Raw genomic sequence first — 18,376 nt, forward strand, 5'->3', positions numbered from 1 at the left:
TAATAATAGAACATTATTATAGAAACCGTCCCAATTCCAATAAGAGTTCCAATAAAATTCTACATGGAACGGTAACTGAGTTCCAATAAAATGGAATATGGGACGGTCACCAAGTTTCAGTATAATGCAACCTGTGCCTGGACACAACATATAGTGTAAATATGAGTGTAAATATACCTTTATATTATTTTATATGGTACTTTGGTATCGTTACAAAATAAATTGCAATAATTTCAAATTTATTTTAATAATAATAAATGGCCAACTCTTCTCACTCTGGTCCTCCACTGGAACCAACTGAATCTAAACGAACGACTCGTTTTACTGAGTGATTCGTCAAGTGCCGAGTCTCAGAAAAGAGTTGAAGCATTCATCATGAGCGGAGCTTGTGCGCAATAAACAACCAGAGCTGATGCTCCGCTGTAGTGACAGCGATAGATAAATAACTGATCTAATGTTCTTTGTTTACCATAAAGTACCTCCAAACAGCCGACATTTGCTCTATTTTTTGAGCAACTACACAACTACGTTACACTACGTTGGTATCGGACTTGAGAATCTGAGCATTTTTACGAGTACACTACATGAGCACAGTATCGGGCGTGTAAATTTGACTGGCACAGAATCTGAAAATATATCTGACACTGATCGGCCGGTCACTGTTAAGGCTTGATCAAGCTGAAAACTGGGCGATTCCGGTCACCGACAGATCGGTGCATCTCCTGTTTAAGATGTAACATTACAGTCACATTTCCTTGCTTGATTATTACTCCCCCACTTCACATTTTACCTCAGCAATGCAGCGTTATGCCTTGGTGGATAATAAAGTACCAATGTGCTGCATATCAGTGGATGTTGAGTGAGTGAGAGGAGAGGGAGTGAAGGGGTTACAGAACCACAGGTCACAGCATCTGGTCCAATCCCAGGGATGTACTTTAATAAACCAATAAATGTACGGTACTGTTTTGTATTGATTGGTTGGTTTGCTTAATTTAACTAGGGGATGGTAGCTCAGGAGGTAGAGCTGGTGGTCTAGTGATCCAAAGGTTGCTGGTTGGATCCCAGGCTCCTCCTGCTAGCATGCTGTAGTGTCCAAGCAAGACACTTAACCCCTAATTGCTCCTGATGGCTGCGTCCGTCGGTCTTTGACAATTGTAAGTCGCTTTGGATAAAAGCGTCTGCTAAATGACTAAATGTAAATGTACATATATTTTTTGTGTAGTTTCAGATGGCATTTCAAACTTGCGTATTTTGACCAATTTTGTTATTTTTGGTACAGAAAACGCGTGCAGGTTGGCAGGTCTGATAATTGTAAGCTTGCTTTGGACAAAAGCGTCTGCAAAATGATGTAATGAATGTGGTGCTGTTAAGTTACAGTACTGTAGCAAACTAGCCAACAGTGTAGCAGTAGCCCTCTTCAAATTCCACTTATTCAAATGCCAATGGGGACACATCAATTGATTAACCACTGATTCTCCACTGACTGAAAATCTAAAAATCTCTGCGTTGCATAGCTCAAAATTAGGATTTTCTTGAAACTTGGGTGAATAAGATGTGCAATAATAGTAGAATAGGGTGGTGGGTAAGTCTCCAGTCAGAGCACAGAACCATGAATAGCTCACCACCGCCATAGACACTGCGGAGGAAATACCGGCGTAGTTCACGCAGAACCATATCTGGGCCTTTAAATGCCCAATCACACTGATGATACGCATCAACCTAATTAATACTGATTAGCATGTCACCATCTGGAAACAGAAATGAAGGCTATGGCAAAAGAAGCCCGCATCATGTTCTGGATTTTTATTGTAGTCACTCACCGATAGGAGGTGCAACTTCTCGTCAAAATGTCCAACGATTTGTCCGAGTCCCTAAGAGAAACAATACAATGCTCAACATAGGCCACTGGGAAGTAAATGGACTGATCTGATACCCTTTCATTGATGGGCAAGCTCTATTATCGTAAAAATAATATAGCACATTAATCGTGATTATATAATGACTTATTTCAAATATAGACCTACCTGTTTTTAATGTGGTAGTATATCGCCTCAGTAACACTGGAAGGAGAAAGGCAGGAAAATAGACAGTCTCATCAAGTTTGAAAAAGCACATTAGCCTTAAGACATTCATTCAGTATACACTACTCACAAAAAGTTAGGGATATTTGGCTTTCGGGTGAAATTTATGGAAAATGTAAAAAGTTCACGCTACAGTGATATTATATCATGAAAGTAGGGCATTTAAGTAGAAGCATGCAATGGTGATTTTCTCATCTCAAACAATTTATTGAAACAAAAGCCAACAACAGCGGTGGGTATTCCACAACAAAAAATGTCAATGTCTCATTAACTTGTCATGTGCCCTTGAGCATCAATTACAGCTTGACAAGGACGTCTCATGCTGTTCACACTTATTGTCTGCTGAGGCATGGCAGCCCACTCTTCTTAAAGGGCGGCCGTCAGGTCATTGAGGTTCTGGGGTACAGAGTTACAAGCCTCTACACAGCGACTCAGCTGATCCCATAGGTTTTCTATGGGATTCAGGTCTGGAGAAAGTGCAGGCCACTCCATTTGAGGTGCCCCAGTCTCCAGCAGCCGTTCCCTAATGATGCGACCTCAGTGAGCTGGAGCATTGTCGTCCATGAAGATGAAATTAGGCCTGTGTTGTTCATGCAGGGGCACAATGACTGGATTAATGATGTTATTCACGCAGCACCCAGACTACGCTAATGTAAACGGTTTCAAATGGTCTGACGTGTCACTTGGGTGCCTCTCACCTCGCTTAAATGTGCCTGGAGTTGAGTGGCATTCATCAGCCGGTTCCGCAGGGCACTGTTCACAATGAAGCGCTCATCAGTGTGGGATGTGGCCAAAGGACGTCCTCTTCTATGCCTTTCTCTGGCTCTTCCAGTCTCTCTGTATCTCTTGCAACCTGCCAATGACACTGTGACACTGTAAGCTCAGTGGCCACTTCCCTCTGAGAACATCCTGTTTGAAGCCTCGCAATGGCGAGGTACTGTTGATCAGTTAGGTGTTATCTTGGTCTCGTGATGTCAAAATGTGAACAGCATGATGAAGAGGACTGTTTAAATACCAATTCCAATTGAACCAGGAAATTTATTTGGTCGATTCATGGATCAAACACCTGTTGTGAATTTTGCCGTTCAGCTCCTTGTTAGAGAACAGCAAGTTGTGCAAAAAGTACTGAAACATTGAACAGTTGGACATGTGCATTCAAAAGTTTAGAGAAGGTCAAATTAAGTTCACCTGTAAAGGTTATAGTGCATTTTAGGTTCATCCTGAAATTTCACCTGAAAGCCGAATATCCCTAACTTTTTGTGAGTAGTGTATAAGGGAGCTAGAGTTCCAAAACAAAAACAGAGAAATACATTTATTTTTACTCTGGTTACTTTGAAACTGTGCGATAGGTTTATAGCCTAGTATTTTAGTTTTTACAATGAACTTTGGTTTTATTTTAGCGATAACAGCCATATGAGCACCAATAAAAGAGGAAACACTAAAATGGTAGGGATGAAGCTTTTTATAAAAAAAAAAAAAAATTTAAATTAATAATCAAGTAGTTCCACAGTATCAATGGCCAAATTACTAAACCTATTGCGACGGGTATGGCAGCACTTTATTTTCCCATGGTGAGAATTGCATGAAGGTCAATATTTTCTTTTTCTTGATTTAAACAAGGTACACAGAGATATTTCCACAGCGTATAAGTCACGTCAAAAGGATCATCTTATTCTACAAGCCCGCATGTTTGAAAACATATTGAGTATTTAAAGGTATAGATATTTTCACTATAAGCGTTTCTAGACCAAACAGTTCTGGGGACTCTTTAAGGAGAACTACCGTAATTTCCGGACTATAATCCACTACTTTTTTCCCCACACTTTGAACCTTGCGGCTTAAACAATGACGCGGCTAATTTATGGAGTTTTCCCGCTTTCACAAGCTTCATGCCGCCAAAAAACTGAGAAAAAATCATATTATGTCACGGTGCTCAGTTTTTTGGCGGCATGAAGCTTTCATTAGACCAATGAAAATGCCGAACGGGTTAAGGTGAAACAATGTAACTGTTTAGTTTACTGTTTAGATTAAATCAAGCACACTCAAACTTCCCATCATTCTGATAATGGTAGTCATTTTGTCACCCTCATCATGGTAAAGACACAAAGAAATGTATATGATGCAGCTTTCAAGTTGAAGGCGATCGATCTGGCTGTTGGAAAAGGAATTAGAGCTGCTGCATGGGAGCTTGGCCTTAATGAGTCGATGATAAGACGTTGGAAACAGCAGCGTAAGGAACTGACTCGGTGCAAAAAGACAACAAAAGCTTTCATAGGGAAGAAAAGCAGATGGCCCGAACTAGAAAATGAGCTTGAAGACTGGGTAAACACACAGAGAGCAGACGGCCGAGGTGTTTCACCTGTGCAGATCCGACTGAAAGCCAAAACAATCGCCACTGTAATGAAGTTTGAGGATTTTAGAGGTGGACCATCGTGGTGTCTCAGATTTATGAGACATGAAGGCCTGTCCATCAGGGTACGGACGAGTCTGTGTCAGCAGCTCCCTCCCGACTATGAGGAACAAGTTTCAAACTTACGCAAATTCATTGATGCAAAGATAGCGGAGCAATCGGCCCGCAAGACATCATAAATATGGATGAGGTTCTTCTGACGTTTGACCTGCCTCTCACTCGGACTGTCAACAGTAAAGGCGAATCATCAGTCACGCTGAAAACAACTGGGCATGAAAAAACGCACTTCACCTGTGTTCTGAGCTGCACGGCATCGGGAGAAAAGCTTCCACCGATGGTGATTATTAAACGCATGACGATGCCAAAGGAAAAATTCCCCAGAGAAATAGTTGTGAAAGTCAACAAGAAAGGATGGATGACGGTAAGCCTAATGCATGAATGGCATACGGAGTGTTACGGAAAGCGACTGGGAGGATTCTTTCACAGGAACAAGGCATTGCTCATTTTGGACAGCATGAGAGCCCACATAACAGATTCTGTGAAAGAAGCCATCAAGAGGACAAACTCAATTCTAGCTGTGATTCCTGGGGGCACAACAAAGTATTTGCAGCCCCTCGACATCAGTGTAAATCGTGCAATTAAGGTGGCGCTCCGTGTTCAGTGGAAGGCTTGGATGACAAGTGGGGAGAAATCCTTCACTAAAACGGGCCGCATGCAAAGAGCAACTTATGGTCAAGTCTGCCAGTGGGTCCTGACAGCGTGGAGCATTGTCAAAAAATCCACTATCATCAACGGGTTTCGAAAGGCTGGACTGCTGTGTGTTGAAGAGGGCAGCATGAGCTCAGCGGGGAATTTGCCTCCGGATGAAAGTGACGAGAGCGACAATGAAAACAATCCAACCTCGAATGAAGCTATTCTGAGGCGATTCAACTCCGACACCGAAGGAGATGACTTCAGTGGTTTCAGTGCGCAGGAGGAGGAAGATAATGACCAATGACTTTCTTAGTAGGCTACTGTTTACCTCCATTTTTTTATTTTTGTTACAAACCGTGTTTCGTTAAAGCCTATTTATTTTTGTTACAAGCCGTGTTTCGTTAAACCCTGTGTAAAGTTCATTTGTTTCAATGTACCAGTAGGCACCTGCAGCTTATAGACATGTGCGGCTTATTTATGTTCAAAATAATTATTTTTTAAAAATTCAGTGGGTGCGGCTTATATTCAGGTGCGCTTAATAGTCCGTAAATTACGGTAGGAGCTGGGAAGGTCCTCCGAGAACTAGATACCTTCAAGGGCTTTTTTTCTGGTTGCATTCGCGCTGCCAGTAGGAACGCAAAAATAACAAAATAACTGAACCATTTGTAATAGAGGTGTGCATCTCTTCCAAGACACTAAGACAAAAACTATTTCTGTTTTATATTTTTGGCAAATGTATACATATAAATTATATTATAGATATTCTCGATATATCTGACATTTTAATTGTATACATTTATTTTTATCCTTTTTTCTGCACCGTTAAGCTTTTTTTTTTTAATGCTTTTGGTCTGTGCTGAAGTGCACCAAACTTCACCATAAGGAATTCCGAGTATATATAAATGTAAAATAATTCAATTCTGATTCTTAAAGTGGCATTGCTTAGCTTCAAATAGATAACATTTCTTAAAAGACCAAGGAACTGCAAGTATTCAGTTGTCGGGTTCAACGCCGTGAAAGTAGGGCTGAGCCGGTTATGTCATAATCGGGCAATTGATGGTTATCGACAGTCATCGACACACACGCAAAAAAAAGTCATAATTGCAAGTTGTTAATATTATTCTAAGATGTATAAAATAATCTACCTTTCCTATATAACATTACTAATATAAAGAAATAATTTCATGTATGATTAAACACCACACAATCCCTCATAAACAAAGCCGACAATACCTTTCCCTGCAACGATCGCGTCGTCTCTGAAGTGCACTGGCTTTGGAGATTACCATGCATTGCAAATAATATTGTTCTTAATCTTGCAGTAGACTATGTAACAATAACAATAATTATAATAAACAAGATTATTTTAGACTTGGCTAATGAGGACATGTTCACAATGTGTACATCATGAATATTCATATCTTGCCCAGAAAATAAATCCGCTACCTGCTGCTTGTCCGGACTTTTTCTTCAACTTTTTCCTACCAGCTAAATAAAGTCAATTATTCTGGAATATGAAGCATTAGAACACTATAGTTGCAACATTATTCTCCTGCTGTGTTTATAAAAACTAATGCCGGAAAGGAGTTATTGTCTTCTTTCCCCTCACTGAATCTGCACTGTGGCCACAGCAAAATCACAACGCTTCTCTGAATTCAGCTTGGACCGAAGAGGTCGATATACAGTATAATAAAGCTGCAGACCTGCCAACCTTGGGAAAATATTTTGAATACTACAATAATGTAACAGGGAGTTTCCATGGTGTTTGAGTTAATACAGCTAAATTACTCCATAATTTATTCACACCATGGTCATCTCGTAACGAGGCTAATCGTATTGTATGCAAGCTTCTTCTTGAATCTTGAATCTCCTATGGCTAACTATATACTGTGTGTATGTACACACACACACACACACACACACACACACACACACACACACACACACACACACACACACACACACACACACACACACACACACACACACACACACACACACACACACACACACACACACACACACACACGTTAATCTCATGAGGATATTCCCCATTGAAATGTATCATCTCGCAATAAAATAAAATACAACATGGAACAGTCACTGAGTTACAATAAAATAGAATATGGGACTGGCACCAAGTTCGCTATAAATAAACCTGGACTAGACAGGACTACTGGTGTAAGGGAACCACCTCACAGTTTACCACACGTGTGAACAGCAGCTCAATTGCAAAATTTAACCATCATAGAGAAATACAGTTTTACTGCCGTTGTTACATTTTAAAGTAATAATTCCCTAAATCTCGATGCAGAGTTGCAGTGAAAAGAAGATAGACAAGACAGATGCGTGCTGTGTTCTACTCCGAAGCGCAATGATTGTTCATGATACATCACGCTATGTTGCTGCTACTTTACAACATATCGTGAAGCAAAAATCTCATCCGGGGTCAAGATCGGCTACTGAACGACACAGGTATTGAGAGATACAGACTTCCCTACAAAACCCACAGTAACTCACTTAATTCAGAACAGATCTCCTGAAATTTAGTGAAATTTAGTTTGTTATAAACGTGAGAAATCGAACATGATACTGGAATTAAATTCAGTTACTGGGGACATTTTTTCATTGACTACCATTACATTAAATTTTTTACATTTAGTCATTTATCAGACGCTTTTATCCAAAGCGACTTACAATTGTTCAAACACCGACGGACGCAGCCATCAGGAGCAAGTAGGGGTTAATTGTCTTGCTCAAGGACACTACAGCATGCTAGCAGGAGGAGCCTGGGATCGAACCAGCAACCTTGAGATCACTAGACCAAGAAAAAAGAATAATAAATGGCTTACTTTTCTCACTCTTTTTAACTGGAAGTCCTCTTTTTTGGACCGTGCATTAAACCAACTGAACAACTGAATGACTCGTTTTACTGAGGACTTGTCAAGAACTGAGTCTCAAAACAGAGTCTAACCTTTCATCACAAGAGGAGCCCATGCGCAACGAATAACCAGAGCAGACGCTCTGCTGTAGTGATAGCAATAGATACTCAATCACAATTTTGGTATTGTCAGGCGATAGATACAGATTTATCTAATCTTTTTAGTTTACCTTAAAGTACCTCCAAACAGCCAACATTTTCTTTCTTTCACTCTCTTTTTTGAGCGTCAACTATGCAACTACGTTACATTACGTTGATATCAGGTTTAAGTATCGGAGCATTTTTACTCTTTAGAAAAGAGTCAAACCTGTCATCAGCTGTAGTGACAGCAATAGATAAATAACTGTTCTAATCTTCTTTGTCTACCATGAAGTACCTCCAAACAGCTGACATTTGCTCGCTTTTTTGAGAAACTACACAACTACGTTACATTACGTTGGTATTGGACTTGATCAGAGCATTTTTACGAGTACACTACATGAGCACAGTATCGGGCGTGTAAATTTGACTGACACAGAATCTGAAAATATATCTGACACTGATCAGCCGGTCAATGGTCATGACCAAACAAGCTGAAAACCGCCCGATTCAGGTCACCAGCCGATTGATCGGTGCGATCTCACGTTTTACAGTATATGTTAACATTACGGTCACATTTTTGTGCTGGATTATTACTCCCAATTTTATCTTAGTAATGTAGTGTCATATCTCTGTGGATAATAAAGTACTGCTGCGCTGAGAGGATACAGGGGTTACAGAACCACATGGACAAGGTCATAGCATCTGGTCCAATCCAAGGGACGTTGTTTGAATACCAAATTAATGTACGGTATTATTTTGTTTGATTTCCTTAAGTAAATTACAATTTTATATATATATATATATATATATATATATATTTATATATATATATCTCCACCCGCCCAAGACGAGACAATAACGCTGGCTTTGATTATAGGGTGATGATCAATAGGCAGCAAAAATTTCATGACTGGCTCAGCCCTACGTGAAAGTAACATGACTTGTAATGATAGATCAGTGAGTAACTTAGTTAATACCAAAGTAGAATTAGCAGCAAAGCTCAGTTAACGGATTCAGAACTTTAGAATCGGGCCATCCACCAGTTCATGGTACATTTACATCGATGCAGGTCCGCGCAACAATGTAGTCACATCTTTAACGTTAAAAGTGGTTTCCGATTCATATGGGTGAATAAATACACCCAAAAGTTGTAACATTTTTGCTACATTGTTTTTGCATTATACACTGCAAATCCATCCTTGGTGTGAAAGAGGCTTTGATAAAGAGTTTTCATTTACAATGCCAGCAAACACTGCAGAGGCTCACCACTTGATTGTGCTTTTGAGGTTGGGCTGGCTGACTGTGCTGTTGTCTATGAAGATGGTGGAACAGGAACTGTATTTTTTAGACAATGGACCAGGGGACACCTGGGAGAGAGAACATAAGTCAATCAGCTGCACAGCTTCTCCACAAAACGAGTACTCAGCATTACTAGCATGAAGTATTTAGCCTGGCTACCTGACCGCATGCATATAAACAGTCACAGTTTTCCATTTTTGAAAAAAGAGAAGAGTGCATAAAAAAAGAGCAAACGAGAAAGAAAACTATTTGTTTGTTTCACACATTTACATTCTCAACACTTAGGTGACTAGTGTGGTTTATGTGGTTGATTTTCCTTTTTGTCACGTACTGAAAGATATTAATAAATAAAAAGATAGTCATGAAACACAGCGGTAATTATCATCCAAGTCATACGCCGTATTAGTGTGGTACTTCACAGCCATCTTAGGACCTAGTATTTCTGATCAAATGTTTCAACAATAGTGTTCCACATAAATTGCCTCCAAATCTGAAAATAAATAAAACATAGGAATATCTGTGATTCAAAGGCAAGTATATTATCTATCTACATTATCACCACTTACAAGAGCAGCTCCTCCCCAGCCACGAGTGTGGACGCCTCCCTGGCCAACCAACTGAACTCCTTTTATGCGCGGTTCGAGTCTGGCAGCAGCACCGCTAGCTCGCCGGCTAATTGGAGTTACACCGCTGGGGATGAGCGCGCACTCTCAGTGTCCGTGCACGAGGTCAGGAGGGCTCTGATGCGGGTGAACACCAGGAAAGCTGCGGGCCCAGATGGCATATCTGGGCGAGTACTGAAGGCCTGTGCTAACCAGCTAGCTCCGGTGTTCACCACAATATTCAACATCTCCCTGGCAGAATCAGTGGTCCCATCCTGTTTCAAGAGGTCCACCGTCGTTCCTGTCCCGAAGATCGCTTCTCCAACCTGCCTGAATGACTACCGTCCGGTGGCCCTCACCTCGGTGGTCATGAAGTGTTTCGAGAGGCTGATTAAGGATTACATCTGCGCCTCCCTCCCCCGCACCTTGGACCCGTTGCAGTTCGGTACCGGCAGAACAGATCCACGGATGACGCGGTCTCCCAGGTACTGCACACCACGCTCACGCACCTGGATGGCCAGAAGGGGGCCTATGTGAGAATGCTGTTCATTGATTATAGTTCAGCTTTCAACACCATAGTTCCCACCAGACTGGCTGTCAAGCTGATGGAGCTAGGATTGAATGGTCCGCTGTGCACCTGGATCCTGGACTTCCTCACAGGCCGCCCCCAGGTGGTCAAGGTGGGGAAGTACATGTCAAGCTCCCTCACCCTGAACACAGGATCCCCCCAGGGCTGCGTCCTCAGCCCCCTACTGTACTCCCTGTACACACATGACTGTGTGGCCAGGTCCAGCTCCAACACCATCATCAAGTTTGCTGACGACACCGTGGTCGTGGGCCTGATCACCGACTGCGATGAGAAGGCCTACCGCGAGGAGGTGGCTGACCTGTCACTCTGGTGCCAGGACAACAGCCTACACCTGAACGTCAGCAAAACGAAGGAGCTGATTGTGGACTTTAGGCGTGGATCACAATCAGGGACGCACGCGCCCTTGTGGATTAATGGGACTTCTGTCGATAGGGTGAGCAGCTTCAGATATCTGGGAGTCCACATCACAGAGGACTTAACATGGACTGTTCACACAGACACTCTGGTGAGAAAGACGAGGCAGCGTCTCTACCACCTCAGGCAGCTGGGGAAATTCCGGGTCTTGGTGAGGATCCTCAAGTCCTTCTACTCTGGAGCAGTGGAGAGCATCCTGACAGGCAACATCACTGCCTGGTTTGGGAACTGTACTGCCCAGGACAGGCGGGCCCTGCAGAGGGTGGTGCGTTCAGCTGAACGTACCACTGGAACTACCCTCCCCCCCTTGCAGGAGTTATACACCAGGAGGTGTAGTAGCAGAGCCCGTAGGATCATGAAGGATCCTCATCACCCCAACAACGGACTGTTTCAGCTGCTGCGGTCAGGCAAGCGCCTCCGCAGTCACGCAGCGAGAACAGAGAGACTGAGACGGAGTTTCTTCCCTCAAGCCATCAGAACTGTCAATGCTGACCTCACCAGGGGTCCTAACTGAGCCATGCACTAGGCTCCACTACCTACTGTACTGTATGTAGCATACTGTACCGCATACTGTATCACTGTTCAGGGTTGTTCGTGATGCCGTATTGCTGCGCCGTACTGTTGTATACTGTGCTGTATTATCCCAAACACTACCTCACACTATTCACATTCACATGCCACTTTAAATGCACATATCTGTATATACACAGGCATATTCCTTCTACCTATTCCATTTTATTTCAATTTATTTTTATTGTATTTTATTCTATATATTTTTTATCTTATTCTATAAGTATTCCACTTACTGTATTTCGTTTTAGGAGTCAGTTAGTCGGTCTATTAGAAAGGAATTTTCTACTTTTTATTTTAATTTTATTTTTTTATTTTTTCCTCGGACATATTGTGTGCTATCACCAGGTGCGTTGCATTACATTTCACTGCATATATGTATGGAAGTATGTATATGTATGTGACAAATAAAAATCTTGAATCTTGAATCTATGACATACTGTAGATCCCAACAAAAGCCTATAAGAGTATTGATCTGTAGGATCTGACATTATAAAAACACTGTCCAAAAAAGATTGTATTTTTAAAATGAAGTGTCAAAACATTTCTTACAGAGGAAATTCTATGACAATTCTAAGGCTTTTTATTTTATTTTTTTTTTTAAAAGCAAAACTAGAATGAGCCATTTATTTTCAAGTAAGATAGTTGAAGACCTATTTTCACAAAGTAAGGCGGATAATTTATCCCACAAGGAACAAAAGGAATATCATCCATCAAAGAAATCTGGGCCCGCAACCACAAACCATTTTATGTTATCATAAAAGGTCTGCCAAATAGTAGTTAAAGTTTCTAGCTAAATGCTTCCTCTTAAAACCTATTCACAAAGCTGCTGAGACCAACTTTTACAAAGAAATGGGAGGAATTTTAAGCTAAGCGACCCGAGGGGGTTGACCTCGTTGCTATGGATGATGTCATGTTTCATGAACAAGCTTACTTACTATACACACAGCGGTCTCTGTCAGTGATTTCATCATAGAAATAATGTTGAAAGAGGTACAGATGTGGACAAATTTGTTGGTACCCTGACAGCTCATTGAAACAATGCTTCATTCCTCCTGAAAAGTGATAAAATTAAATGCAATTTTCTCATATATACCTGCATGCCTTTGATATGTCATAGAGTAAAGCAAAGAAACTGTGAAAGAGATAAATTATTGCTAAAGAGATCAATGATATTCTAAAATGGCCTGGACAGATTTGTTGGTAGCCCTTAGAAAATATTATAAATAATTGGATTATAGGGATATTTCAAACTAACTGTTTTCTTTAATTGGTATCACACATGTCTTCAATCTTATAATCAGTCATTCATCCTATTTAAATGAAGAAAAGTAGTCACGCTGCTGTTTGGTATTATCATGTGCACCACACTGAACTTGGGCTAGAGAAAGCAAAGGAGAGAGTTGTCTGAGGAGATCAGAAAGCAAATTATAGACAAACATGTTAAAGGTAAAGGCTATACAACCATCTCCAAGCAGCTTGATGTTCCTGTGACTACAGTTGCAAATATAATTAAGAAGTTTAAGGTCCATGGGACTGTAGCCAAGCTCCCTGGAAGCGGCCGCAAGATGAAAATCGACCCTAAATTATACAGAAGGATAGTGTGAATGGTAGAAAAACAGCCAAGGACAACTTCCAAAGAGGAACAAGCTGAACTTCAAGGTCAAGGTACAACAGTGTCTGATCGCACCATCCGTCGCTTTTTGCGGGCTCCATAGAAGAAGACCCAGGAGGATCCACTTTTGCTTGAAAAACATAAAAAAGTCAGACTGGAATTTGCTAAAATGCATATTGACAAGCCAGAATGCTTTTGGGAGAATGTCCTTTGGACAGATGAGTCAAAACTGGAGCTTTTTGGCAAGTCACATCAGCCCTTTGTTCACAGACGAAAAAATGAAGCTTTCAAAGAAAAGAACACCACATATGTTTTGGGGCTGCTTTGTTGCATCTGGCATGGGGTAAAATCTCAAGACTATCAAAGCATTCTGGAGCAAAACGTACTGCCCGGTGTCAGAAAGCTCTGTCAGTCTCAGGTCATGGGTCCGCCAACAGGATAATGACCCAAAACACACAGCTAAAAACACCCAAGAATGGATAAGGACAAAACATTGTACTATTCTGAAGTGGCGTTCTATGAGTCCTGATCTGAATTCTATTGAACAAAAAAAAAATCAAAAGCAAAGTCTGATTTCTATTAAATATGGAATAAACAATGATGGATGCCAATTACTTTTGTGAGTTTCACAAGGTTATTTCAGAGAAAATTGTGGGTTCGCTGAAGGGTACCAAAAATTATGTCCACCTCTGCATCATATATATTTCCATATTCAAATAAAGATTAAAAAAAAATATATATATAGTCTAAGTGTATCTGATTACACATAAAACAAAGAATATACCGACTAGTCAAGTATATGTTCAGCTAATTGTCAGCAGCCTCTTACTGTACATGTCTGCATCTCTACTGACAGATGAGTGAGATATACCTAGTTGGTCTGCGCTGCATAGCTGCATTTTCCCTGTGGCCAAGTAGTGCAGAGTTGGCAGAACCTTGATCTCTGGTGTTATTGGGTTGTTTCTGTTTGTTGGTCAAGTGACTGCATCACTGACTAGCTCTACTATTACCATAATACCCACCCTTAAAGGCGATACCTTTTTAAAAGCTCAGTATCATTAAATGCTTCTAAAACGGGATTGCCGGCAGCAGCCATTTTCAGACTGTTTGAAATTTGGTCTTAGTGATTTAGGAGTCCTCTTGAATACCCCTAACTTTTCACACATTTAGAAGCTGGTTTGAGCGCTAAAACGCTTTGTAAAAAACTGCCCAAATTTTACACTTAAATTCAATAATGTTAGGACTGACACGCCAATTAATTAAGAGTTTCTCTTCAATAAGCAAGTTAGGAGCTACTTTTAGCCTTCAGATGTTTCATGAATACGGGCCCTGGTGGGTCAAGATTACATTTTTGCAGCATTTTAAACCACAATTAAAGGTAAAATAGTTCAAATCAGCCAAAGTTACATAGTAGTGGTTAAATAGTAAAAGTGAGGTGTTGATATTTGAGAAATGTAAGTGTTTAAATTTGGAGGCAGAACTGTGGAGAAAAAACATTGGAGGCTGGATTGGAGGCAAAGAAAATGATTTGGAATAGTAAAGCCACTAAAGCACAAAGACAAGATCACAGGGGAAAATATTTAGACATATTGCTAAAATGCTGTTAACTTATTTTTGTTAAGACATAGCGGGTCAAAGTGTAAGAGCGTGTAATTTGTTCATTTTAATTTGGAGAGGATGCTTATTACTGAAATGTGGCATAGTACAAAAAGGTGTGCATGTGTTTTTCCGTTCAAGGTTCACAAATTCATTGTAAAAAGTTACAGAGTTCTGCTGCTTTGAGGAAGTCCTCTGTTAGGACTGTTTACCGTCTGTCTGAGATTTGCTGAGGAAGATGGTACTGGCATGGGCATGGTCTGACGGGTTGGACTCCAAGGCCAGCTCTGTGGGAAAACGGACATACATACACATGTCAAGTATCGATAAAGGCCAGTGTGAATACAAATACACAAGTTATGCAAGTGTAATTGAGTGAGATACTCAGAGATACAGATTTTTTTTTTTGGTTTTACAGACAATAAAATCACAAAGAACACCGGCTTACAGAAAAGAGTAAAATAAGTAAAAATACAGGGTAACAAAATCTAAAAAAATGTATAAAGAACTGCTCTTACAAGATACAAAAGTTTTTTGTAAGAACATTGATATGCACCAAACATTTAAGGAATGTCAACAATATGAATCAATGACAGAATAAACAAGTAAAAAAAAAGGAAGGGATACATACAGTATGTCTGCAAACACTTTAGGCTGTTCTCGATAAGAGAAATGGTTGCCACATTTTATCAAAGGTTGCAGATCTGAGAGAAACATTGTATCCTATCCTTTCAATGTGTTCCACAAGTTGGTCATTTCTGTTAGCCAGATTTTAAAAAGTGCATATCTACCATTTCCAGAATTTTAGAATATTCCTTTTTGCAAAAACCATAGCATATTGTAATGTACTGTCATATGTTGACAATAAGATAGAGATGATAAATGTTGGGACCCACCCAGAATGGCAGAATATGGGTCTGGCATAATGACATATACCCCTGAAAACTTAAAAATTTGAATTAGTTCAGCCTGGGACAAGACCAAAAGAGCTGACCCAAAGTGCCTTCTGCTGGGTTACATTTTGGGCACATTGGGGATACAGAAGTGTAGAATGAGTTCAGTTTGGTACCAGCATAGTGTAGTCTGTGGATTACTTTGAATTGAACCAGTTGGTGTCTGGAGTTTACAGAGCAACTCTGAATGGCTTTAAGATAGGCTTCCCAGCTTTCATTGCTTGTTATAAGAATCTTTTCCCAAGCATCCTTAAAGAGTTGTGTGGGGGTTGATTTGCATGCTGTGGAAAAAAAAATTGGGAAATAAGGTTCCTTGAGTCAGGGCCGATTCATAATGGTATATAATTTGTGGGAAGATAGTGAAGTAGATTCAAAGTTTAATATATTTGTGTATGTGTTGTCTCTAATCTGGAGGAAACGTGTGAAGTGTGATATTGGCAGTGTAAATTTTCTTTAGGTTGTGCAAAGGAGGAAAGACTATTATATAAGTAAAGGCCAGCTAATGTTAAAATGCCTTTGTTTTTCCAGAGTGCAAAGTTCCTGTTATTTAGTGAAGGGATTCTTAAAGAATGTTTAACCATTAAATTATTACCTGCAATGGCAGACATGGAACTGTTGGTTACTGAAAACAGAAGGGCAGGAAGACAAATGTTTTGGGATGTCCAGTTCAATAGCAAACCATGAGGGGGTGGAGCTGGTAATTTTGCCTGGAATCGCATCTTTCCAGTACATTAGGGGTTTAAGAGTTTGCTGCCCAATAATAGTGTTGGAAATTGGAAAGGTTTAGACCTCTTACGACTTTGGGCTTAGTTATTTGTTTTTAAGATATACAATGTGTTTTGAATCCCCATATAAATGGCATGATAATAGAGTCCAGTAGTTTCAACAAAGTTTTGGGTAGAAATATCAGAATATTTTGGAAAAGACAGCAACCTGGGGAGGGCTACTATTTTGATCGCATTAACATGGCCTATTATAGACAAAGGTAGCGGTCTCCAGATCTCCTTTAAATCGTTTCTTGTAAATCAATTTGGGGTCTTTGGGTACTGTGACAGCTACATGCAAGTATTTTATCTGTAGCAATATGAAAGGGCAGATTTTGAAGAAAATTGGTGATCAAGTCACCATTAAGAAGCATGAATTCACTTTTATCCCAGTTAATAGTGTCAACAGAGACCCCTAAATGTTTTAAAGAGCTCTAATATTAGAGCCAGAGATTTTTCTGGATGACACAGGAACAAAATAACATCATCCGCGTAGAGCGATATACAATAGTCTACACTGCCTCATGGTAATGAATCAATGGAGGGGTGATTTGTTATACTAATAGCAAGGGGCTCCAGCGCAATTGCAAATAATAAAGGGGATGAAGGGGTCACCTTGTTGGCACGAGCGTTGTAATGGAAAAGAGCATTTATTACAGTAGTAATAACTGAGGCCATTGTGCAGACTTATAGCAGTTTACCCAGGAGGTAAAATTAGTGCTCAGGTCAAACTCTTATCACTGTTAGAAGACACCTCCATTCCACCCGGTGAAAGGCTTTTTGGGCATCAAGTTCAAGAATAGAAATATTAGTTTCCTTGTCGTATGGAGTACATTACTGTCAATCGTGTAACTTGGAATGAAACATGTTTGATCATGATGGATGATAGTTGCAATACATTAAGTCTGTTCGCCAGTACTTTTGTGAAAATGTTGAGGTCACGGCTGAGAGGGGCAATAGGGCAGTACAAGGCCAGGTCAGTTCCATATTTTTCTTTTTTCAATATTAAGGAGATATTAGTCTTGTATAAAGATTCAGGAAGTCTACAGTTTGTAATTAAACCTCCTTAACAAGAAGGGAGTTACTGTTTTTGAGTATGCTTTGTAAAACTCCATCCCAAATCCATCTGGGCCAGCAGCCTTTCCATTAGGAAACAAAGTATTGCTCCTGTATCTTCTTCTAACGTTATATTTGCATTTTAATCCTTCTGTGCTGATGCATTCAGTTTGGGTAGGTTGAGAGTATGAAGAAAATCTGAGATATGTGCAGTGTTAGCAGTGGTCTTCGAGATTTACCGATCTTTATAGAATTCAAGAAAACATTCATTCATTTATTTTGGGCCTCTGGAAATGTTTCTTTGTTTGGTTTCAATTTTATGAATTGCTCTCTAGGCCTGTATGCCTTTAAAATGACATACTAGTACTGTAGTCTATCCGGTTTGTCATTCAATTCAAAGTGTTTTTGTTTTATTTTTAATAGTATCTTACTCACTTGAACTTGGTTGGAGAAAATAGAGATGTATTCAAATTTCAATTTAATTATATAATTTAGTGTGGAAAGGGAGGCAGACTTTTTGTAGTCACTTTCAAGCAAAGAGAGCTCAGCAGTTATTCTCTTTTGCCTATCTTTTTTCAGCTTAGCTTCGTTTACCATAATATGACCTCTCATAAAAGCCTTGAATGCCTCCCACAAAGTGGAGTCAGTTACATCAGAGTTGTCCTTCTGGTAGTACTATTCTGTAATTTCTTTGGTTGTTTGTTGGCAAAAT

General features: G+C 40.2%; 1 protein-coding gene across 1 annotated transcript in view; it reads right to left on the minus strand.

The window, feature by feature from the left end:
• Window positions 1-15,815, minus strand: part of LOC307244345 (cyclin-Y-like protein 1) — a gene marked incomplete at its 5' end in the record, with an annotated part of 33,876 nt that extends 18,061 nt beyond the window's left edge. Inside the window, 8 exon segments of the mRNA XM_080019495.1 lie at window positions 1,821-1,849; window positions 1,852-1,871; window positions 2,025-2,060; window positions 9,473-9,573; window positions 9,791-9,826; window positions 9,828-9,835; window positions 15,104-15,178; window positions 15,788-15,815. Of these exon segments, the coding sequence (XP_079875621.1) occupies window positions 1,821-1,849; window positions 1,852-1,871; window positions 2,025-2,060; window positions 9,473-9,573; window positions 9,791-9,826; window positions 9,828-9,835; window positions 15,104-15,178; window positions 15,788-15,815 (333 nt within the window).
• Window positions 15,816-18,376: the final 2,561 nt, after the last annotated feature.

Source organism: Zeus faber (assembly GCF_960531495.2).
Source record: "Zeus faber genome assembly, chromosome: 18".
Classification (NCBI taxonomy): domain Eukaryota; kingdom Metazoa; phylum Chordata; class Actinopteri; order Zeiformes; family Zeidae; genus Zeus; species Zeus faber.